This window comes from Sus scrofa, chromosome 12 (genome assembly GCF_000003025.6).
Source record: "Sus scrofa isolate TJ Tabasco breed Duroc chromosome 12, Sscrofa11.1, whole genome shotgun sequence".
Classification (NCBI taxonomy): domain Eukaryota; kingdom Metazoa; phylum Chordata; class Mammalia; order Artiodactyla; family Suidae; genus Sus; species Sus scrofa.
Window position 1 is genome coordinate 46310524 of NC_010454.4, and position 23555 is coordinate 46334078.

The 23555-nt window shown below is 51.0% G+C and overlaps 1 protein-coding gene across 3 annotated transcripts in view; it reads right to left on the reverse strand.

The window, feature by feature from the left end:
* Positions 1-17854, reverse strand: part of SLC6A4 (solute carrier family 6 member 4) — a 42383-nt gene extending 24529 nt beyond the window's left edge. The window contains exons 1-3 of one of the 3 annotated variants that reach the window (XM_021067522.1): positions 3636-3877; positions 2881-2996; positions 2143-2589 (exon numbers count right to left, since the gene is read on the reverse strand). In XM_021067522.1, coding sequence (XP_020923181.1) covers positions 2143-2485 — 343 coding nt within the window. In that variant the 5' untranslated portion in view covers positions 2486-2589; positions 2881-2996; positions 3636-3877. Of the gene's footprint in view, positions 1-2142; positions 2590-2880; positions 2997-3635; positions 3878-17181 lie in introns of those variants that run through there. The other 2 variants (XM_021067521.1, XM_021067520.1) reach the window with 2 other exon arrangements.

Below are 23555 nucleotides of genomic sequence, written 5' to 3' on the forward strand. Positions count from 1 at the left end.
GGGAGTCAAGAGAACCGGCCACGGGGCCAGATCTACTCCTAACTGCCTGGAAGATCCTTCTTTCTGGGCCTCTTTTCTCCACTAGAAAGTGACAGGGCAGAGGGGAACTGAGGCTCCTAAACCCATCCATCATCATCACTGGTAAGCTTAAAAACACCCACCCACCCAGACCTCCTGAAGCAGAAGCTTCAGGTATGGGTATAACACAGCTTTTGTAAGCTCCTCAGTGATTCTGGTGCAACCAGTACAGGGACCAGCGTCTGGGACCCTTGGAACAGATCTTCTGGGACAACCTATACAACAGCTGCAATGATCTACAAGTCACTCAGTTGGCATCATTGTTTATCTGTATCCCCGGCTCCAGACACTTGATTATTGATTTGTGGTTATAGGTCTCTAATTCCACAGAGCTAGAATGTTCCCTCCTGAGCCCAAATTGCAGGTGTGCCTGAAATCTGCAGGTAGTTTACTACAGAATGAGAAAGTGCAGAACTGCTGCATCACTGGAGATGCTGGTGTCTCCTAGCTCTCGAGGGTGAGGCAGAATTTGGAAATGCCATGCTGGGCATTGCTCACTTACAGCCTGAGTTTCAGCCCAAAAAAAGTGGGCTGGCTATGATTGTCCCTGATAATTTTCCCTCCCATAAAATGCTTTAAACCTAGAAACCTGAAGTCAATGCAACTCAGAAAGGTCTCACCTAACTTTGTCATATTGGGTAAACCTGGCTTGAGAATAAGAACCATGCTGTGTTCTCATGGTGGCATTTATCCAAAAGCTTTGCTTGCCTGGCTTTACAGTAGGGAATGCACGTAGGGGAAACATCACCAGTGACCCAGCCCCTTATATAATGCTCAGGCTAGAGGTGAGTCCCCCCCCCATCCCGAGCTGGAGATTCCAACTCTGCTCCTCCAGGCCAGAAGCACTGGGCTTCCCGGGCCCCCCGGGACAGCCTTTGCAGCTGCTTGGACCCAGGTCCTTAAAAGATGCAGCAAATCCAGGCAACTCTGTGTCAGGTCATTGAGAACGTGAGGGAGACACAAATGAATTATCCCTCAAACCCTCATTTTAGCTGCTCTCTTAAATCTGTTCACAAAGCTCTTTGATTTGACTCCCATTACTGGTCCTTATCTTTTTTTTTTTTTTTTCCTCTTTTTCTTTTCATAGCCGCACCTGTGGCATATGGAGGTTCCTGGGCTAGGAGTTAAATCAGAGCTGCAGCTTCAGCTACAGGCCTATGCCACAGCTACGGCCGTGCGGGATCCTTAACCCACGGAGTGAGGCCAGGGACCAAATCTGCATCCTCACAGAAACAATGTTGGGTCCTTAACCCAATAAGCCACAACAGGAACTCCTAGTCCTTTTCTAATCTGATAGCAAGTCCACGGTCAAAATTGAGGCCTCAAACCTCCTCACTCCTCTCTCCTGCTCTGCTCGCTGGGGCTCCCATACCCATGCCTACAATAAGCTACTATTCTTGATCATCTACAAATAAACTGCTCTAGAGGCATTAGGGAGAGAAGGAGGAACAGGAAATAGTACCTGGCCTCAAAAAGCTTATACTCTTGTAAAAGATACAAGGCATATCCATATATGGTTTGGGGTTGGCATTAATGTAGCTGGTTCAGCAATGGGTCATACCCCAGACTATCACTTAAGACTCTGGACCTGAGCTGACACCCTCTCTGACCTTACATGAGTCCAAAAGCCCGGAAGGTTGGGGACCCTGGAGCCACCTCCTGATTTTTCCTAAGATCTAACTGCTCTGGACTCTCCTGAGCAGAGCCTGCCAGCAGGAGTGCAGGATCTCAACACAGTACCTTCCTCCGTGGGGGAGAGCAGGGCTCGCATAATGCAGGGAGGGGAAGGGGGCTCTTCCACAGACTGAGCACCCGCGGTGCTCAAGGTCTGGTGAGGTCAGGCTCGGGCGGGCTGTCCTTCAACTTCATGACCCAGAGAGCCTCAGCCATGCTGACCTAAGGTTTGCACTTCTTGGAGCTTTGTCTTTTGGGCTGGCTTGAACGTCTAGGCAATCCTGTTCCCAGCCTCCACATCACTTACATGCAACAGAAAGGACATGACTGATCCTCTGGCTTCCTAAGAGAATCCACAAACCACCCCTGGCCACGGCCCACAATACTGACCCCCTCCGTTCTGGTAACAGATGTAGGGAAAGCGCCAGACGTTGCCCAGGTCCACAGCGTAGCCGATGACCGAGAGAAGGAAATCCACCTTCTTGCCCCAGGTCTCCCGTTCCCCCGGATGAACCTCAGCCACTAGGGCGGTGGTGGCAGCCGGGATGGAGTTCTGAGTGTCGTCCCCTGCGCCCGGGCTCGGAACTGCTGAGTACCCATTGGAGATGTGGCTGGACTCGGCCTTGTCCCCAGGAGCAGGGAGGCCCTTCCGCAGAACACCATTTTCTTGACAGTCGTCTCCATCCTTATAAGCTGACAGCTCCCTCTGGGAATTTAAGGGCGTGGTCTCCATTCTGCCGAATGGACGCTGACACACATGTGCCGTGGACTGACCCGAATTCTGAAGCTCGGTTCTGTGCCTGTCCTTAGCGCTTTTTATCAGTGGGGTGGCGAGCTCTGTTGAAAGGCCCAGGAGAAAGGAGAACAGAATTAGGCATTTCACTGATCTTTGGAAGCTCATCATCCATCTTCGACTACATCCGTTAATGAGATTACAAAGGCATCTGTTCAACGTGACCCATCCTTTGTGTTCTAGGAGCGTCGATAAAACCAACCCCATGTTTCAACCTTTACAAGGTGTCAAATCACAACCAAGTAATTTGAAAAGGAAAAGACAAAATAACAAGGCAAAACCAGACGCAAATAATGGAGGTTTTGCACAGGCTCTATCAAGAACAAAGCACTGACCTCACTTTGAGGGACTGGAATCCCACCCTGCCGTTTACCAGAGCCTCAGAAGAGCACGAGAAGAGGCCTCACCACAACAAAGCTTCTCAGAGCACTCACTTGTCCTGGATGCCATGCTGGGAAGAGAGTAACAGAGAAGCAGTTTCTGGCTGCAGATACATAAGGACGGTCCTTTCAAACATTTAAGCTGAACGCTCGAAGCTTGTGTGTGTGTGTGTGTGTGTGTGTGTGTGTGTGTGTGTGTGTGTGTGTGTCTTTTTGCCTTTTCTAGGGCTGCTCCCTCGGCATATGGAGGTTCCCAGGCTAGGGGTCGAATCAGAACTGTAGCCGGCCGCTGGCCTGCACCACAGCCACAGCAATGCAGGATCCGAGCCTCGTCTGCAACCTACACCACAGCTCAAGGCAACGCCAGATCCTTAACCCACTGAGCAAGGCCAGGGATCGAACCTGCAACCTCATGGTTCCTAGTTGGATGCCTTAACCACTGAGCCACAACGTGAACTCTCTCAAAACTTATTTTATATAAACCATAGGTGTGACTTTAAAAGGCAAAGAGCATAGGAGAGAAGTGAAAAGGCCACCCTCTGTGAGGCACCCTTAGCTCCTTTGCTGCAGACTTTTTCACTCTTCCAGGAGCCCAGCTCTTAGCAACCTAGCTGTTCCCAGCTGTGTCCAGGCCACCTGTGCCTCAACTTTCTGGGTTCCCACCGTGCCTCTGCGAGTCTGGCTGAGCCTTAAATGGCACTGCTGCTCACCATTCATTCTTCTTGCCTCTCCCCAGCAACTCCTGAGGCTAATCCACCTGCTCTTCTGCACCAGTGGGCAGGCGGGGTCACCTCTTCTTCACGCGGGAAGAGCCAGAGAGGTCACACAGGCTGGGCTGGAGGGAGTCTCTGTCCCTACGTGCCTCAGGGCTGCCGTGCCTTCATGTCGGTGCCATGGGCCAGGGCGCAAGAAAGTCAGTTCAGCTCTCCGGATCAGATCGAGGTCTGAGACGTCAATCATGGGGTAGAAATCTGAGCCCTTTTGGACTTTAAACCTCTGGCCTATTATAAAGCAGTATGGAGCCAGGACCTTCCAGCTAACTTCATTTCTTCTGGGCTTGAATTTTTCAAAACTTTTTTTTTTCATTTTTTTAAATTACTGAAATGAATTTATCACATCTGTAGTTGTATAATGATCATAACAATCTGATTTCACAGGATTTCCATCCCACAGCCCAAGCACATCCCCTCACCCCCCTCAAAACTCTTGAAACATGTTTCTGCTTAGCTCAGATGAGATCGGGCGTGTTCAGGGTGGTATGGCCCTAGACTGTTTCTGCTCAGCTCAAATCGCACTCCACCTTTCTAGGAAAAGATGTCCAGGGATGACTGCGACCACGATTCATAACAACAAAGATCTGACCGTAATCCTCCAAACCCAACAGGCAGAGGTTGGCTAGGAATTGGTGGCTAATGAAAATGGTATGTCTCCTACCCATGTGGCGCTTTTGGTGACTTAACTACCCACATGTGGAAATAGGAAGATACAAATGTAGTGAATAAAAAACTGGAACACAAAGTAATAGGATTCACACTGGAGATTATGCACATCAACACTGGCGAGGATTAGAAATGAACACCAGGGGAGTTCCCGTCGTGGCGCAGCGGCTGGCTCCCGACTAGTAACCATGAGGTTGAGGGTTTGATCCCTGGCCTCGCTCAGTGGGTTAAGTATCCAGCGTTCCTCTGAACTGCGGTGTGGGTTGCAGACACAGCTCAGATCCCGCGTTGCTGTGGCTGTGGTGTAGGCCAGCGGCTACAGCTCCAATTCGACCCCTAGCCTGGGAACCTCCATATGCCACAGGTGCAGCCCTCAAAAGCAAAAAAAAAAAAAGACCACCAGGGGATGCAAGTAATTAGAGTTGTGTGTTTACTGGGTTCTTTCTGTAAAGTAAAAAAATAAGAAGTTTAAAAGGATTGATTGAGGCCAAAAATATTACAGCAGCAAGAAAGAAACCAGGTCCATGTAGCAAGGATGTGTGTGTGTGTGTAAGGGGGTGGGGGAGGTGTCATGGGTTCTACCCCATTTGACCCCCACCCCTGACCCTCCAAAGTTCAAGGAGGCAAACATGACCCAGAGAAGGATAAGAATTTCTGACAAATTTTTATCTAGAGTGATCTAGATAAAAACCCACTCTGCTTGTCTTTATGCTTCTGTCCAGCCTTCCCTGCTCCCTGTTTCCCTGGGACCTCAACTAGACTTGATAGACCTTTTTTTTTTTTTTTTCTTTTTCTTTTGCCACCCATGGCATATGGAGTTCCTAGGTCAGGGATCAGATCCAAGCTGCAGCAACACTGGCTCCTTAACCCACTGTGCCGGGTCAAGCCTCCACTGAACCTGCGTCCCGGCACTGCAGAGACGCTGCTGATCTCGTTGCGCCACAGCAGGAACTCTATGGACCTTTCCCCCCGCCTTTTTGGCCCCCCTGTGGCATATGGAAGTTTCTGAGGCAGAGATCAGCTGGACTGGTGACCAACGCCACAACTGTAGCAACACTGGATTCTTAAACCCACTGCACTGGGCCGGGGACCAAACTGCTGCCTCCACAGAAATAAACCAGATCATTGACCCACAGTGTGCCACAGTGGGAACTCCTAGACTTGACAGACTTTTTAAATAACCACACATCCATAAGTGACCATTTACCAGGCTAAGGGATTTTTCAGGTGTCTTTTTTTTTTGGAGAGAGATGATGTGATGTCTATATACAAATACTCAGCTAAATTAAACCTGAACTTGGCAGCCTCTTGCTGTATTATTTGAAGAAGGCCTCTGCACTTCCCTCCGGCCTTTATTAGTGGCATGTTTTCCACTTTAAACACTAACGAACTTGAAGACCAGATGGCAGATAAAGGGCTTTACCACGTGTGGTCCGGCAGACAGCACCCAACGGCCAGATCCCACCTGAGACTGAAGTCTTTCCTTTTCCCCCTTCAAAATTTTACCCCAGATTTTCTACAGGAACCTCTTCCTATCTTTAATACTGCAACTGCCCTCTCATTTCTTTCTTTTTCTTTTTTTTTTTTTTAGGGCCGCACCCAAGGCATATGGAGATTCATCAGATCTGTAGTCACCGGCCTACACCACAGCCACAGCCACTTGGGATCCCACATCTGCGACTAACACCACAGTTCACGGCAACGCCAGATCCTTAACCCATTGAGTGAGGCCAGGGATCCAAACTGCATCCTCGTGGATGCTAGTCAGACTCGCTTCTGCTGAGCCATGACGGGAAATCTTTTTCTTTTCTTTTCTTTTTCTTTTTAGGGCTGCACCTGCAGCATATGGAAGTTCCCAGGCAAGGGACGGAATGCGAGCTACAGCTGCCGGCCTACGCCGCAGCCACAGCCACGCCAAATCTGAGCCTCGTCTGCAACCTACACCACAGCTCACGGCAACGTCAGATCCTCAACCCAATGAGCAAGGCCAGGGATCAAACCTGTGTCCTCAGGGATAGTAGTCATGTTTGTTACCACTGAGCCATGATGGGAACTCCTCCCTCTCATTTAAACTGAAGCTCAAAGAGCAAAAGCATCGCCCTACCTTTCTCAGGCATGTCCACCCTGGTCTCTAGAGGGAAACGCCATCCAGCTCTAAAGAATACACTGGTGGGGGAATAAACGTTTAGGCCCAGAGTGGCTCCATCCCACTCCTGGTACAGGAGTCCTGTGATTTGTCCTAGGTCCCATTCACTTCCTCACTTGGGGGCACTCTGCAGGGAAGTTCGTGTGGGTTGGTGAACTGCGGCGGGGGACCAGGGTATGTTCTTCAGAGTCCTCAGGGGTTCAGCTCCCAAGGCATCTGATTCTGATTTCTTGGCAACTGTAATGAGCAACTCCTCAAAGAATGCACCAGTCTCTATTTTTGCTGAGCATGACAAAGATCTTGTTTCCTAAAATATCCCCCAGCATTTAAAAAAGTTCCACTGAAGGCTGAAATGGCCCAAATCATAAAAAAAACCTTGGTCAGAGGGTCCCTCAACCCAATCATGACTTCAGGCCACCTCTCCCTAGAGGCTGGGCTCTCTCCGCCCAGCTCTGCTTTCTGAGGTTCTCTTCTTGGGGTCCCACCCCAATCACACAGCCTGGGGTACAAACGGGTAAGTTAGGGCCACATGAAACCACCCCGCAGGCAGGAGGTGCACATCTCCTTTTCTTCCCTCTACTCCTGTGCCTTCTAGAAGAACACTCCTCCCGGGGACCAATCTGTCAGCCAGCAGACAGCTGGACCTGGGCCCCCATCTGCCTGCAGGACGCTGCCTGTGGATCCGGACTCCTTTCCCGCTTTCCCAATCCAGCAGAGCACTGGCCGGCTTTTCCCACGGGGGCCAGCAGACAGCGAGAGCTGAGAGCAAGCCGGCCCAGGACTATAGGAGTAAAAGACGTTAAGAAGCTTGGTTTCTAAGAATGCCCTTTTGAAAGCTTTCCTTTTTTAAAAGGTATTTTTATCCTGCTGGGTAGAGAGATGGCAGCCGAGGTTAGTATTATAGCTGTGACCGCCTCCAGGCTGACCTGAGTTTTCCTGGGGCCAGAAACAGCATCAGAAACCCTCCTTTGGAGTTCCCGTCGTGGCGCAGTGGTTAACGAATCTGACTGGGAACCATGAGGTTGCAGGTTCGATCCCTGCCCTTGCTCATTGGGTTAAGGATCTGGCGTTGCCTTGAGCTGTTGTGTAGGTCGCAGACGCGGCTCGGATCCCGCGTTGCTGTGGCTCTGGCGTAGGCCAGCGGCTATAGCTGCAATTCGACCCCTAGCCTGGGAACCTCCATATGCCGCGAGAGCGGCCCAAGAAATAGCAAAAAGACAAAAAAAAAAAAAAAAAAAAAAAGAAAGAAAGAAAGAAACCCTCCTTTGCACCTTGAATGTGTGCCATTATCCCAGGCGGAGCAGGTAAGAGGCTGTGGGTAGGGCCATGCATGGAACCCAGCTCTGGTGACATGCCAGAGCCTTGTCCCCCCACCCCCGTGGCGCTGGACATGAGGGGACGCATGGTGGTGCAGCTGACAGAGTGACAGCCTACTTTCTGCTCGTGTTTCTGCTTCCTCTCCATCCAGAGAGTGGGCTCATTCACTCCACCTCCCCTCTGGTAAAAAAGATTGTTTCTATTTAAACTCCTCATCAAATCTCCAGTCCTTTTCCACAAACTTGGTCTCTGTAGCCAGGTATCTGAACAAGCACATGATTACAGCGATTAGTCATGAAACCACCCAGCCCTCTGCAAATGCCTGTGACCCTGCTTGTCTGATTGATGCCCTCCACACACTCTAAGCAGAAACACGGTAGAAGTCGTGTACTTTGACTTCACGTGTCCACATCAGAGTGAGTTCGTTTCTCGGGCACTCAACTTTCCTTTTCAAACACACACATAAAACCTCCCATCAACAAAGCCCAGAGTGAAGTACGCACGCGCGCGCGTTTGCCACTGAGATAAGATTAATGATAGGTTATAGAGCCAAGTGGCAATTTGCTTTCTCTATTCAGAGGGAGTCTAAAGTCCCCAAGACATGGAGCAAGGATGACAGGAGCCATGGAGCCCCGGGGTCCAGAAGGCAGTAAACACGGAAACTGGCTCCCTGTCCCGGACTGGTACTGATTCTGTAGACACATACGCTAAACCACCTACTATGTGCTGGGCCCTTGCAGACAAGGCAGGCCCCACCTGCCTTCATGGAGTTCATGGTACAAGGCCAAAATCTCAATGGTAGGGAAACACCAGCAAGCTGGACAGGGAGGGGCTGGTGCTGCCTCCAGGCTTCTAAGCGATTCATTGTGACTGATCCTTCTGCTGACTTGATGCAGCTTGTTCAGGACACCTCACACCCTGAGCTCCAGAGCTGCCCTGGGGCCTTTTTTTTTTTTTTTTTTTGTCTTTTTAGGGCCTCACCCATATCCTTGGCATATGGCAGTTCCTGGGCTAGGGGTCAAACTGGAGCTGCAGCTGGAGCCTGTGCCCACAATAACAATGGATCCAAGCCGTGTCTGCAACCTACACGAAGCTCATGGCAACGGCGGATCCTTAACCCACTGAGTGAGGCCAGGGATTGAACCTGCGTCCTCATGGATACCAGTCGGGTTCTTAACCCGATGAGCTACAATGGGAACTCCCTGCCCTCAGGCTTTAAAAGTCTTCCTGTTGTTGCTCTTGCACAGCCTCTGTCAAAGGAGCCTGTATTTTAGCCACTTCAAGGTCTCCACAGTTCAAGGTAGTGGTTCGTGTCTTTATGTGTTGAAGGGACCGTGTTCTGAGGGGTGTCTTAGGTCATAAGCCACGGGGCCTCCTCTCGCCTTTCAAACAACTAAAGAGACTTCATGATCTGAATGGAGGGAGGAGAGAAAATCTGCTTTTTTGGACATGAGGGGTAGAAACGAACTCTGCTATCAGAGCCTGCTCCTTATCCAGAGAATGCCTGGATGAGACAGTGTAAGTTTTTGGAGAGGAGTTGGGAAGGGTAAGCTCCTCAGGGCCATTTGGGCTGGTTATCATGAGAAAGGAAAAGGGTCTCCTTCGAGAACCTTCTCTGGAGGAGGATAACTTGGAGCATCTCTCCACACAGACTGGAGGATTAATTTAGAGGATCTGCCATCTGTGGTGAGGTCACTCCAGAGGCTGGGCAAAAGTACAATGGATTAGTTACTTTGACTTTAATAAGAAGAAATGGGTCTGACAGGGATAGACATAAATAGCCCTCCTGCAGTGAATATGAACAGCAGAGCCTAGACTAACCACCTTCCCGTGGCATCATTTAACAGTCCCTGTGTGTCCACAAACCCATGGTTCTCCTGTCACACAGTTCTGCACGGGAATCCCAGACCCATCACTTACTGGCTGTGTGACTTTGGGCAGGTTGCTTAACCTCTCTGAGCTTCTCTTTCCTAGTGTGTAAAAAGTAGACCCTTAAAATTCCTGCTTCCTGGAGTTCCCGTCATGGCTCAGTGGTTAACAAATCCAACTAGGAACCACGAGGATGAGGGTTCAATCCCTGACCTTGCTCAGTGGGTTAAGGATTCGGCGTTGCCATGAGCTGTGGTGTAGGTTGCAGATGTGGCTCAGATCCTGAGTTGCTGTGGCTCTGGCGTAGGCCGGTGGCTACAGCTCCTATTCGACCCCTAACCTGGGAACCTCCATATGCCACGGGAGTGGCCCTAGAAAAGGCAAAAAGACAAAAAAAAAAAAAAAAAATCCTGCTTCCTTTCCAATAAAATTTATTTTTTTAAATTCCTGCTTCCTAAAGACTGTTGTAGGAATTGAAGAAAATATGACAAACGCTTACCAGCATCTGGAAAGTAGCAACATCACACTCATGTAACCCACTGTGCTTTTCTTCTTTTCACTCCAGTCATGGAAACCAGGGCCCACGAGGCTAAGAGATTGACAGCCCACAGTACAAGTGGGTGGCTTGAGCCAGAAGCTAGGGCCTCCATCCCGTTCCACAGGCCTTCACTGGTTCGAGCTTATTCCTGTCAATCAGTGGCACAGGGAAACTTGTAAACAGCAGGTTCCCAGGCTGCTCACTCAGAGATTCTAAATAAAGAGATCCACGTGGGTGCTGCACTGTTAAGAAGTTTGCCAGGTTATTAGGGGCAGGTGGGCCACTGAGCATGCCCAGTGCATCCCCACCCCGCCCCTTGCTCCTAATCTTCCTGAATCCTCAGAGGCCAGGCTGAAGTTTCTACCCACCTCCTCCATGGATTCTCACCACCCCGGCCCAGGGCTCTCCCTCCACTCACTGTCATCCTCAATGGTTATCGAGAATCATCAGCTATTCTTTTATGTCTAGTTGCTCTGCATGTCCCTGGAAGCAGGGGCCATGGCTTAGACATTCTGTCCTCAAATCCTCACTGTCTGGTATGTGCACTGCACGGCTCCCGACTCAGTCTATTCCGGTTTCCTGGGCGCTCGGAGCCTGGGAACCACAGCCACCTGAGGGCAGGTGAGCTGCAGGTGAGGCTCTACTCTTCCCTGGCCCATTTCTCAGGAGGCCTGCCCCTCCTCGCTCCGCACCCATCAGGAAAATCTGCTGTGCATCCCAGGGGCAGAGGGAGGGCTGTCACAACAGCAATTTCAATGAACTCTGGACTGGAAATGACTGACATGCCTAGGATTAAAGAGTAGCCCAGGCTGTGCTTTTAGACTTTGAGACAAGTACCAGCAGGCATGCCAGTCAAAGGACCGTGTGCCCAACAGTCATCAGTGAGTTGCTTGTTTGGAACTTGCCATCTATTTTCTACCTACAGAAAGAAATGTTGTAAAGGGTGGTGAACCTCCTAAGCTAGTTTTCAAAGTCCTAGTTTAACCATAAAATACTAAAACATCTAAAATGCAAAGCTGTAGGAATTCCCTTCGTGGATCAGTGGTTAACGAACCCGACTAGGATCCATGAGGACGAAGGTTCCACCCCTGGCCTCGATCAGTGGGTTAAGGATCCGGCGTTGCCGTGAGCTGTGGTGTAGGTCGAAGATGCGGCTCGGATCTGGTGTGGCTGTGGCTGTGGTGTAGGCTGACAGCTGTAGCTGCGACTGGACCCCTAGCCTGGGAACCTCCATATGCCGCGGGTGTAGCCATAAAAAGACCAAAAAAAAAAAAAGGGCAAGCGGTAGAACATGGTGTTGTTAAGTACTACAAGAGTGGGTGGGAGGTGGCAGTAGTTAAACTGCTTCCAAGTTATTTTAACTTTCTTTCTGGTTCCTGAGGAACACATTTAAGGAGAGAAGGATAAGGAGGTAGAAAGGCTCCTGCACAGATTCTGCGGCGGTGCCTTTGGGGGGTACTGATTCCTTATTAGATTTACCTCCCCAACTTACAACATTTTACAGAAAACAAAACTGCTTTCATGCTACGGCTGCATCTGTCTCCACATGGACAGGGCTGGGAAAGGGACTTGGGAAACTCAAATAGGTGATATGTTTGATGAGGCAGAATGAAGAGTGTCACTTACACCTTCCAAATATCCTTTTCTTGTGAGTTATCATGCAGTATATGCACAATAAGTAGACATCAAGATTAAAAAAAATAGTAGGCACTTTTCCAAACACAGACTTTCTTTCCCTTAACCCAGGTACATCACTAAGAGGACTTTTGTGTGATGCAGACACAATGAGACCCACCCAGGACGCCAGGAGAGGGAGAGAAAGGAGAGAAAACCAGCCCCAGGGAAAGGATGTTGGCAAATGAGAGCGGATTTACCTGTGGCAGCTGGTGGGAGAGAGAAAGGGAGGAGAAAGGATTTGAAGTGGAATTAAATACAACGTGAGTGAAGGCGAGAGGAAGCAGGAACAGGCCCTTTACCCTCGGTGGGGCAGGGAGCTAAGTGAGGGGACAGAGGGGGTACGGCAGCAGAATGGAGGGGGCATGGAGGCCACCTCTTCAGCCACAGGATGTTTGTGATTTGGGTAAGATTGTTCGAAGGTACCTCCACTCTTAGATCAAGTTCGGAAATGTGTGGAGGTTTTTTTGTTTTTAGGGTTTTTTGTTTTTTGTTTTTTGTTTTTTGTTTTTGTCTTTTTGCCTTTTCTTGAACCGCTCTCTCGGCATATGGAGGTTCCCAGGCTAGGGGTCCAATCAGAGCTGTAGCCACCAGCCTACACCAGAGCCACAGCAACGTGGGATCCGAGCTGCGTCTGCGACCCACACCACAGCTCACGGCAACGCCGGATCCTTAACCCACTGAGCAAAGCCAGGCATCGAACCCGCAACCTCATGGTGCCTAGTCGGATTTGTTAACCACCGAGCCACGACGGGAACTCCTGAAATGTGCTTTTACAGTGAGTCACACACACGGTTAGGGAACATTCACGAAAAATCAGGTCATCATCACACAGAACGGATCTAGTTCTCAGATGCACTGAGATGAGGGCAAGGGGTTGTTTCCCGTCCGTAGGAGCTGAGGGTCTCCAAAAGTAACCCCCTCTGAGCGAAAACGGGCATCACTGAGACAGTGAGGGAAATGTGAATACACGCTGTATATCTGATAGACGTGTTTTTATCAACGTGCGGTTTCCCAAGTGCGATACTAACGGGGCTCTGGTTACTGAGGAGGATGTCCTTTTCTTAGGAAACACGAGCTCAGAGTATTCAGGAGTGAAGTCTTTGGATGCCTGCAAATGCTCACAGGTTCAACAACAAAATATATCTATGTGTGTGTGCGGTATAATTATTACATCATTATATCATCTCATACATAATATATCAAATTATATGTGTGTCACATATGTAAAAGTTAGTATGCATCTCATTAGAAAACGCAGACACAGATGTGGCAAAATGTTAACAACTGGTGAATCTGGGCGAAGCCTCACCGGGCCATTTCTTCAACTTTTCAGTTGAAATTTTTCAAAATAAGAAACTGCGGGGAGAAAAATAATTCTAGCCCTCGGACGAGCTGGGAAACCTTGAATCAGTCAAACCTCCCTGCTGCCTGAATACATATCTGCTCCCTCCCAGGCTCTTCCCTCCCCTTTCCTTCCTGCCCCAGCTGAGACACGGAAGAGAGCCAGCTAACTTGATTAGTGTTTAAAACAACACGCCCATCGGAGAGAAAAAACAGACCTGGGAGACTCAAGTTCGAGGCCTGGCTGGGCCCTCAGCGCCTTGGGTGAGCTTGGACGAGCCTCGGAAGGCTTGGAGCAGACCCCCCACAAGGCCCTTCCAGCCGCCCTCCCCCGACCCCTTAGCTTAGGGAATCCCTTAGTTAGAGGAAAAAAAAAAAAATCAGCCAAGGAAATACCGTGTTCTTTCTCCTTGAATATGCCCGGAAAGACCCCAGAGAAACATGAGAAGGCAAAGGCCCCCTGCCTGGCCCCCTGCCCCCAAGCCCACCTGCCCCAGAGAAACATGAGAAGGCAAAGGCCCCCTGCCTGGCCCCCTGCCCCCAAGCCCACCTGCCCGCCTCCAGGCCTGCTCCTCCCAGAGCACACAGCCGGCCCTCCCAGACCTGCACTCGCCTTTACCTCTTCCCTTCCCACCTCAAATGAGGACATGAAGACCTAGACCTTGGGAGCCCAGGAGACCTCCCCTGCGTCACCTGCCACTTGTCAGTACCTGGGGACCCTGGGTATTGAACTGGCCCTGGGGCTCATCTCTCAGGCTGCAGCCTAAGGCTTTCTGGGGTTAAGAGAGGGCTACCCCATCCTGTCCTGGCGTTTTAAAAACCTATGGCTAAAACATCCACTGTCAAGTGCCCTTGGTCCAGAGCTGGGGGGACATCGAGGGAGCTGCTACCAGGTTCCAGAGGAGCCAAAGGAAAGAAGAAAATAAGGCAGCCGGACTGCCTCACACAGGCCTTATCTCCTTTAAGATTGTCACTCCATTAGACACAGGGCTGGGAAAACACTTACTTGGTTTAAAAACATGTTGCTGATGTGCAGTAAATGAGCCTTCATCTTCCCAGGCACTGACAGCTCACCAAGGTCAGGTTAGAGGGCCCACCCCAGTGCAGAGGCAGAGACGTTCCTCAGGATCACTTCTGCCTAGAAATGGGGGTGCTGTGCCGGCTGGTGGCAGGTCTCTTGCCCACCCTAGAAAAGCAGGTCACACTTTGCCCAGGGAAAGTCATTTTAAAAAGGTTTTTTTTTGTTTGTTTTTTGCTTTTTACAGCCGCACTCAGGGCATATGGAGGTTCCCAGGCCAGGGGTCCAATAGGAGCTACAGCTGCTGGCCTACGACACAGCTGCAGCAACACAAGATCCTTAACCCACTGAGCGAGGCCGGGGATGGAACCTGCAACCTCATGGTTACTAGTCAGATTCGTTTCCGTTGCACCACAACAGGAACTCCCCAGGAAAAGTCATTTATGCAGGGTTCTTTAAAATGCTATTTCCATCTCTTTTCCACCCGGGTCCCTTCTAGAAAGATGACAGTTTTCTTTCCTCAGGGTTCTCTTTGGCCCCGTTAAACCCAGAAATGGGATTCCCCGCAAGAGCTGGCGAGTTGGCCTCACTTGCCCGAGGAAGAGAAATGAGAGCTTTTTCAGACCTTTGACTCCATACCCACACCTGTTCCTTGGTGTTCCAAGGATTGCGACCCACTGGCAACAGCTTAGTGACTGGAAAGAAACCAGCCCAGCCCAAATCTGTAGGGCCTGGGGGCCGTTTCTCCTGCTCCACGCCCTGGGCAGGTTGCAAAGGCAATTTGGGGAGACAGGAAACTTGAGCCCCCATGGGATGGACATGGTTGAGGTGCAGGACTTAACTTGTGCATGTCACAGTGTGCAAAGCCTCTGCCATGGAGTGAAAGCGGGGGTCCTTGGAGGACCCTAATCTGACAGAAACATCTGGGTGAAGAGTCTTGGCCCTCAAGCATTTTGCACCATCATTTCAACTCGTGTTTGCTTGAAGCGGAAAGGCTAGGGTCAAAGTCACAGAATGGGCTGGAGAGAACTGGCGGGGATGCTGAGCCGACATTGTATTTTGCAGGCCCCCCCCCGCCCCTCGCTAAGAGCTGAGGGCTTCAAGACCCAGAGGAGCTCATCTGTGACTGGGATTAAGATCTGAGGTACTTTCTTAGACGGACAGAAACATGACTGCATAATTTTCCCTTTGGCCATCCAGGCATCTGTATTTAAAAAGTCAAGTCATGACCATATCCTGTTGATTCATTAAGCCAAATTAAAATTAAACTTCTTCAGGCAGCCCCGCCTTTGTTCTCCCAAATTATACCATTCGAGGAGTATGAAGGAGAAGGAACTGTGTTTACTGGCTTCATTTCTGGAACTGTCTGTCTTTCTCTTTGGAAGCAGACACCCAGGATGTTTTTGCAAGCCCCCTGTAAGACACAACACTCTCCAGCCAAGCACCCCCATTCCATGATCAAGTCCCCACTCTGTGAAACTCATTGACATGCCTCTCCGAGTTTCATCAAAATGCTCAAACAACTCTAAAAAAATCCCCAAAAAGGAATTTCTGAGCTTTTGCCAGTTCCATTAAAACTTGAACGTTATTCCATCCCCACTTCCCGCCCCTACCATAAATATTTTTAAGCAAGGAGACTGAAAGAAATGGGTTTAAATATCTGTGCTGGCGTCACATCTCTGAAATGTCCTAGGTGGATCACCTGTGTGTTGAGGGGACGTTTGATTAATTGTGAAGCAGTTTCAATCTGCTGTTATTCAGGTTCAGTCACAAAAAGGAAAACCCATGCCCCAAACAGCTTGCACAAACCCCATAAGAATCCCCCTCTCATCATCCATGCTGGAAGCAGCCGCCCCAACCTGAGTCTGTGGTAGGAAAACTTGAACTTTGAGCACCAGTGGCTTCACACAAAAGCAGATTATAGACCTAGAGTCGAAGCTTTCCCTCCACTCCCCAAATCCAAAACCCCAAGAGCCCATGGTGCCCCTCCGTTTCACTAAACACAGGTCCCAAAGTTGCTTTCCTAGACATTTTTCCTATGCAACTGAAGGCAAAACACATTAAATATTTGATCCCGTCTTACTATGATGAGAGCTAGCAGGCTCATAAATAATCCATTGACCTGGTTCATTTTTCTGGACAAAATTGATCATAAAAATACATACACTCAAACCTTTGTAATGTCTGACTCTGAAATTCCACCCCTCTGAAATTCTTAAGAGCCCCAAACCCCAACTGAAATAGAAATTCATTATGCAGAAGACCCAGGGCGAATAGAAATGTGCTTCTTAGTGCTCTGTAGCTCCAGACAGCCCTTTCAAAAGCCAATATGAATGTACACATTTTTCAAACAACTGATGGTCTCACGCTTCAACCATGTAAAACAGCTCGCTGGAGTTTGAGTTTCACATAAATTGTGAATGGCCTGTAGGATGACCGACTGAGCGTGCATCGGTTCTACCAGTGAAAACCACCCAAGCGCACGGAGACTCGTCCCACTTAAGTGTCATCCCGAGATTTCTCTAGGCATTTGGGCTTCTCGTCGGCCAAGACGCTCCCCGCAGGGACGCCTGCACAGAGTCCCCGGCACGCGATGGCGGTCAGAAAAGAGCAAACAAAAGCTACGGCTTGAAAGTAAAGCAACTTTCCCCCCAGCGCAGGACGGCACTTCGCCCGAGACCGTCTTGAAGGGCTTTCCCGGGCTGGACCCCCCGAAGGCCGGCCGCCGGGGCCGAGGGAGCCCTCGGAGCCGCCCGCCAGCCCGCGGTCCCCGCTGCCGACTCCCTGCGCGCCCGCCCTGCCAGAGCACGGCGCCCACCGCCCAGGTCCCCCCGCCAGTGCCCGGAGGGCCGCGCGGGAAGAAGTTCTGGAGAGAAGAAGGCATTAGAAGCCAGAAGGAAGGCGGACCCACCTGCCGGGAGTCCGCGAGGCTGGTTCCGGGCTTCCGACGCGGGCGACCCTCGCGCCCTCGAGGCACCGGGCGCCGCTGCCTGTGCCGGCGCCGGCGCCCGCGCGGCCGTATTTGTACTCTCGGCCCCTCACATGGTCTGATCTCTAGATATCCGCCGCCAAAGAGCTCTTGAAGAATTTTTGCGTCACTTTGAGCCACAGAAACTTTACGTTTCTCCGCAGGCGGCCGCTGCTCGGCGTTCCTCCTGGGGAGGGGGTGGGCGCGCTCAGCCGAGGTGGGAGGGGGGGCCCGGGGAGGTGATGGACACCCCCCTCCACACACACACACACACACACACACACACACACACACGCACGCACGCACGCGCGCCCTCGCTCCCCGGGAGGGACAGCGCTGAGAGAGCGAGCGAGCCGGGGGCGGTGAGGGGCGGCGAGGGGCGGGCAGCCGGCCGAGCGCCGCGGAGAATCCTAACCTCCGCGCTCGTTAACCTCGCGGGGGAGGGGCTGCTCCACCACCCACAGGTGTAGTTTCTCCCCAGCAGTGGCTCCCCAGATTTTACTTAGGTTTATAAGCGACTCAGTATCGCTTTCTCAGAGTGATCTCCCTTGGCCACTGACACCTCCCATCACCCGCATCCCGAATCCTGCCCTATTTTTCTTGCTAGGACTTAGCCCCTGGCTTTCGTCCGGCTCTACCGCTGGGACGTAAGCTCAGCCAGAAGGAATCTTCTCTAATGCCTCACCATCCCAGCTGCCTCCAATAGCGCCCAACCTAGAGGCTCACAGTCCATACTTGCAGAGAGAATGAATGAATGAAGAATTCTTTTCCATTTTGTGAATCAGACACAAGTTCTAACCGGTATCAGAACAGAGGGTACGGGGGGGGGGGGGAAGGTGGTGGAGGGTGATTTGGAAAACTACGTCCCCGGGGCGTCCGGCTGGTGGATGAAGTTCTTCGAGTATCTTCATTATCTGAAGAGGTTCAACAGGAGTCTATTGTGTTGGACCAGATGAAGATACTGCTTTGATAATTAAAAAAAAAAAAAAAAAACACATGTTTAAAGATGAACTTCATATTATCATATTTTCAGTAAAATTATTTTTTACACTTGAAAAGAACAGATGCAGTACGTGCTCTGGGATGTCCCTGAGGCTGAGCCGAGCGCGCTGACACACCCACTTCTCCCCGGAGAAGGCCGGAGTCTCAGCCACGCAGGAGGCAGAAGGGAAACAGGGACAAGTTTGAAGCGCCCGCCCGCGTAACTTGGATTGAATGTAACCCAGAAATCTGAGCTGGTACCCAGCTGAGTGAAGCCGGCGGTGTCCAGAGGGACTGAGTTGGAACAACTCTGTCCACCCCGCCGCCCCACTCCCCTCTGGCGTGGGCGGCGCCCCAACTCGGGAGTAATCAGAGTGAGGTTTAGGTGCCACCTAGACGCCAGGGTGGGCATTGCAAGGAACGCGGGGAGGGCTTCAGAGAGGGCTCTGGTGAGCTGGCTGGTGATTCCTGGGCAAACTTGGGAATTTCATCCTGTGGCCAGATCCCGGGGTGGCGGGGCCCACACTGGGCAGCGCCTCCCTTCAGATGAACCCAATGTGCAAGCGCTGTGTGAACAAGGGGCACTTAAGGTGAGGTTCTGAGGAGGCGGCGGGAGGCAGCAGGCAGCGCGTGACTCCAGCCCTTGGCTAAGGCTCTTGTCTCCACTCAGTCCGCCCTGCACGTTGGCTCACCACGACTTTTTAACACCACAGTCTCACTAACCGTTCACCCCTCCTGGCCTTCTTTCTAGATCCTACTACCCATTCCTGCCCAGCCACTCGGCCCCTCTCAGGACTGCTTTCTTTGGTGCTGTGCTGCCCTAGCAAGTAAGCCTCCCAGGGACCTCTGGCTCCCTTCACAGGGATCATAATAATGGTGGGCACTGCCCAGCTGTGGGGAGAGAAGGAGCTGATGTGTCCAGGAGCATCGGTGCCCTCTCCTCCCCAGGGAGACTTCTCACCCACCCTCTCTCTCCCACCTTGAACCACCCCAGGCCAGTCTTCTCCTCTCTTGCTTGCTGGCTGAGGGGTGCAATCAGAAAAGAACACTGCAATTACACAGGCTGGACTTCTCCCTCCTTCCTCACTGCCTCCCTGACACAACCCGTGCAAAGCTGTTGCAGACAGTTCATCTCTCTACACACGTGCTTTCTCTTCTTTTTGTCCCTGTGGGTGTCATCCTAGAGACCACTTGGCCTCAGCTGCCCCACCTTCACCTCAACAAATCCAGCCTCTTTTCTCCCTAAAGCGAACCCTTCCCTGCCTTGTTCCCCACGCTCATGCCACAAGTGCCCTCCCTCCAGCATCATCCCGACTCCCTCCCTTCCAGAGTTCTAGCACCCTCTCCCCACTGCCTGTGGGGCTCCACTTGACTGCCCCTTCTCACCTCCTGACCAGGGTGAGTGGAGAGATGTCACCCAGTGCCCAAGAAAAGGGAGCCCAGCACCCTTCCCAGCTGCCCGCCTCCATCATCGCCCCTTCATGACCTGAGCACCTGCTTCCTGCCAGGCCCTGCGGAAGACACAACTTCTGCCCTTGGGGGTCAGGGAGAGGGGCTGGAGGGCAGTCAGGAGCCTTGAGTGGGAGAGGCGTGGGGAAGGCAGTGTTTCAGGCGAGGGTCAACATGGGCTAGAGTCACAGTGGGGGAGGGGGTGGCAGGACGCCCACAGGCTCCTTAGACAGTGAGTGCAGGTGTGAGGTGGGTGTGACTACAGGTGTGACTACAGGTGTGAGGTAGGTGTGAGGCAGGCACCAGGGCACCCAGGGGAGAGAAGGGAGCTGGAAACCGGAAGGAGAACCTGTGGGGCTCCTGGCTGGCTGGTGTCCGGGGAAAGTGGGTGCATTTGTCAAAAATACTGTGAACCTGGGTGACTGTACCAAGAGACATGGCAGGGATCATGGGTCAACAGGAATTTCTTTGTTCCACTGGCTCTGGCTCAGAAGTAGCAGGGCCTCTGGCCTGCTATGAGGCTGCAGAATAAACACAGTCTCACTTTGAGACATAAAGAGCACATTTAAATAGGACCACCTCCTCCCCAACCCTCCCCCCTCATCGCACACAGACCCTGCCACCAAGACGCACTTCCCAGGGCCTCTCAAGGCCCAGCAATGGTTCCCCTGCAGAGCCAGGCCAGGACACACCGTGTCAGTCACAATAATGGAAGACAGCGCTGCCTTGCTTGTGGGCTCTTCCTCCGTATTCCAGTGCCAGAGTGTCTCCCGGCACCTCCCCACCTTTTTCCCGGGACATGGCATAGTTTGGGGGACTGGCTCCATGGCCAGCCATGTGCAGAGTACGGCACCTCCAGGGCAGGATTTGCTACCTCTGTGAACCCTGGGCTCGTCCCCACAGAGGCCTATCCTAGGGGAGGCTGTCTCTTATCCAGGATGAAGCCAGGCCAAAGCAAGGGGATGCACGGGCCCTCAGGAGCTCCAGGAGCGTGACTGTGCAGGGGCTGTGGAGAGGACTGCTCTGAGGAAAGCAGAAAATATTTGGAAGTAGATGACTCTGTCTTTGGTAACCTTTTCCTGGCCCCTTCTCTCTCATTCCTTATGAGCCTGTTGCCTTTGCTAAATAAGCCCTGTTCCCTCAGATTTTACAGATATTGTGACGACCCCCTGCTCCATCTGTGGTATTTTTGGACCAAGGTTTGTTGTTGTTGTTGTTGTTTTAGGGCCACACCCACGGCATATGGAGATTGCCCAGCTAGGGGTGGAATCGGAGCTGTAGCTGCGGGCCACAGCCACAGCCACAGCAACTCGGGATCTGAGCTGAGTCTGCGACTTACACCACAGCTCAAGGCAACACTGGATCCTTAACCCACTAAGCAAGGCCAGGGATCGAACCTGCATTCTCATGGGTCCTAGTCAGATGCATTTCTGTTGAGCCACGACAGGAACTCCTGTTTTTGTCGTTATTGTTTTCTTTTTAGGGCTGCGCCCGTGGCATATGGAAGTTTCAGGCTAGGGGTCATATCAGAGTTGCACCTCTGGCTGCCTACACCACAGCTCATAGCAACGCCACTGAGTGAGGCCAGGGATCGAACCCACATCCTCAGGGACACAATGTCTGGTTCTTAACCCATGGAGCCACAACGGAAAGCCCTCAACCAAGGTTTTTGGTTTTACTTCCGTCCTACAAAATTCTGTCCCCTGACTGTGAACACCTCAGCTGGTTCTGGAGGGCAGCTGGTTTCACCTTCCACTTTGACGGAGAGGTGGAAGCCGGGAGAAGCACCAAGTTCCAGGGCGGGCCTCCCCGTTACAGCCCTTGGATTGCTCCTCAACGCCCACTTCCTCCCCACGGCTCTGCGTTCCCAAGGGAAGGGGCTCTGTCTCTCTCCACACCTCGCCACCCAGCACACTGCAGGCCTTGTGAACGCGGATGGGCAGTGAATGGCTAGGGCAATGCCTTTTACTCTTAAAGTGCCCTTGGGACTGGTGAGTAACCTGTGGCATAGGCTACAACAGAGAACCACCCAGTGGTGAAAGGAGTGAAGTGGTGTTTCTCTGTGCATTGAAATCGCTCTAAGTTCGGAGAAGAAACTGGGAATCCGAAGTGTCTCGGAGAGAAAGGACATTAAGGGTAGAAGGGAACCCTGCTTTGCACTGTAATCCCTTCTGTACTCCTTAAATATTTGCTGTGTGTAGGTAGTACTTTTATAAAACTTGTTCAGAAAAGCAGTATTTCTAAAAATTTAGAAAATTAAAAAGAAAGGAAGAACGAAAGGAAAAAAGAGACGGGAAAGAAAGAACACAGGAGAACATTCTAGGGGCCCTAAGCTTATGGCAACATGGGGGAGAAGCCCAGAGGATTGGCCTGCAGCTCCACTTCATGGAGTGTAGACAAGTTTACTTCCTACCCGGGGCCAAATTACTTGGCACCACTGTAATTTTTTTTGTTCCCTTAGGAAGAAGGCAAATATTTTTTCTAATTTACTAACAAGGATGCTGTGAGCCAAGAGGTGACGTCTAGTGCTTTGCTCAGGCTCAGGAGGGATAGAATTCTTTTTAGAACAAAGTCCTTGGCTTCACCCCTGAAGTCACTCCTCTCTCCTCTGTCCCACTCCCAAGCTTCCTTCGTCTGCTCAAGATTACAAAACACTCACCCTCTCTTTGGCTCTTCTTCCCCTCCAGGAACTTCAAGATAACCCAGGCCTCTGCATAGAGAGACGTTTTCCCTTAGTCTCTTCTTGGAAAACTGATCACCCTCATCCTTGATGTCTGTGGTCACTGCGGTTAGAAGTTAGTTTAAAACCAGTCAGCTTTTCTTTTCCTTCTCCAGCTTCAAGTCTTTTCATAACCATTATGATAGTGGCTAGAAAACGTCACTCATGCAAAGTCATCTGCTTTCTGCAACTGGCTCATGTATACACATCTTATTTTCCCAACTAAATGATACACTTCTGGAGAGCATGGAATTGCCTTAACCCCCAGAGGGCCTCGCACAACGATGGGCACATTGGAGAAGCTCTGTGAGCCTGCTTCTGACCCAAAGCTCCCATTTATTGATTTATTTATTATTTTTTTAAAATATTTTTTATTTGGAGTTCCTGTTGTGGCGCAGTGGTTAACGAATCTGACTAGGAACCATGAGGTTGCGGGTTTGATCCCTGCCCTTGCTCAGTGGGTTAAGGATCCGGCGTTGCTGTGAGCTGTGGTGTAGGTTGCAGACGCGGCTCAGATCCCGCGTTGCTGTGGCTCTGGTGTAGGCTGGAGGCTATAGCTCCAATTCGACCCCTAGCCTGGGAACCTCCATATGCCGCGGGAGCGGCCCAAGAAATGGCAAAAAGACAAAAAAAAAAATATGCATTAGAGAGTTTTTTTTTTTTTTTAATATGCATTAGAGAGTTTATTGTGGTGCTGCTTAAGAGGGGAAACTTGGAGGCAATTTTTTTTTTTTTTTTTTTTTTTTTTTTTGTCTTTCTTTTGTTGTTGTTGCTATTTCTTGGGCCGCTCCCGCGGCATATGGAGGTTCCCAGGCTAGGGGTTGAATCGGAGCTGTAGCCACCGGCCTACGCCAGAGCCACAGCAACGCGGGAACCGAGCCGCGTCTGCAACCTACACCACAGCTCATGGCGACGCTGGATCGTTAACCCACTGAGCAAGGGCAGGGACCGAACCCGCAACCTCATGGTTCCTAGTCAGATTCGTTAACCACTGCGCCACCACGGGAAATCCAGGAGGCAATTTAAATGTTCATCAGCTGAGTCTAGTTTAATGTAATTACTGTGAATCTTTACAATGAAATGCTATACTAAGGACAATAAAAGCATTATATATCTATACATGTTAATAAAATTCTTAATACTTATTTCATTTAAACATGTTAATCCC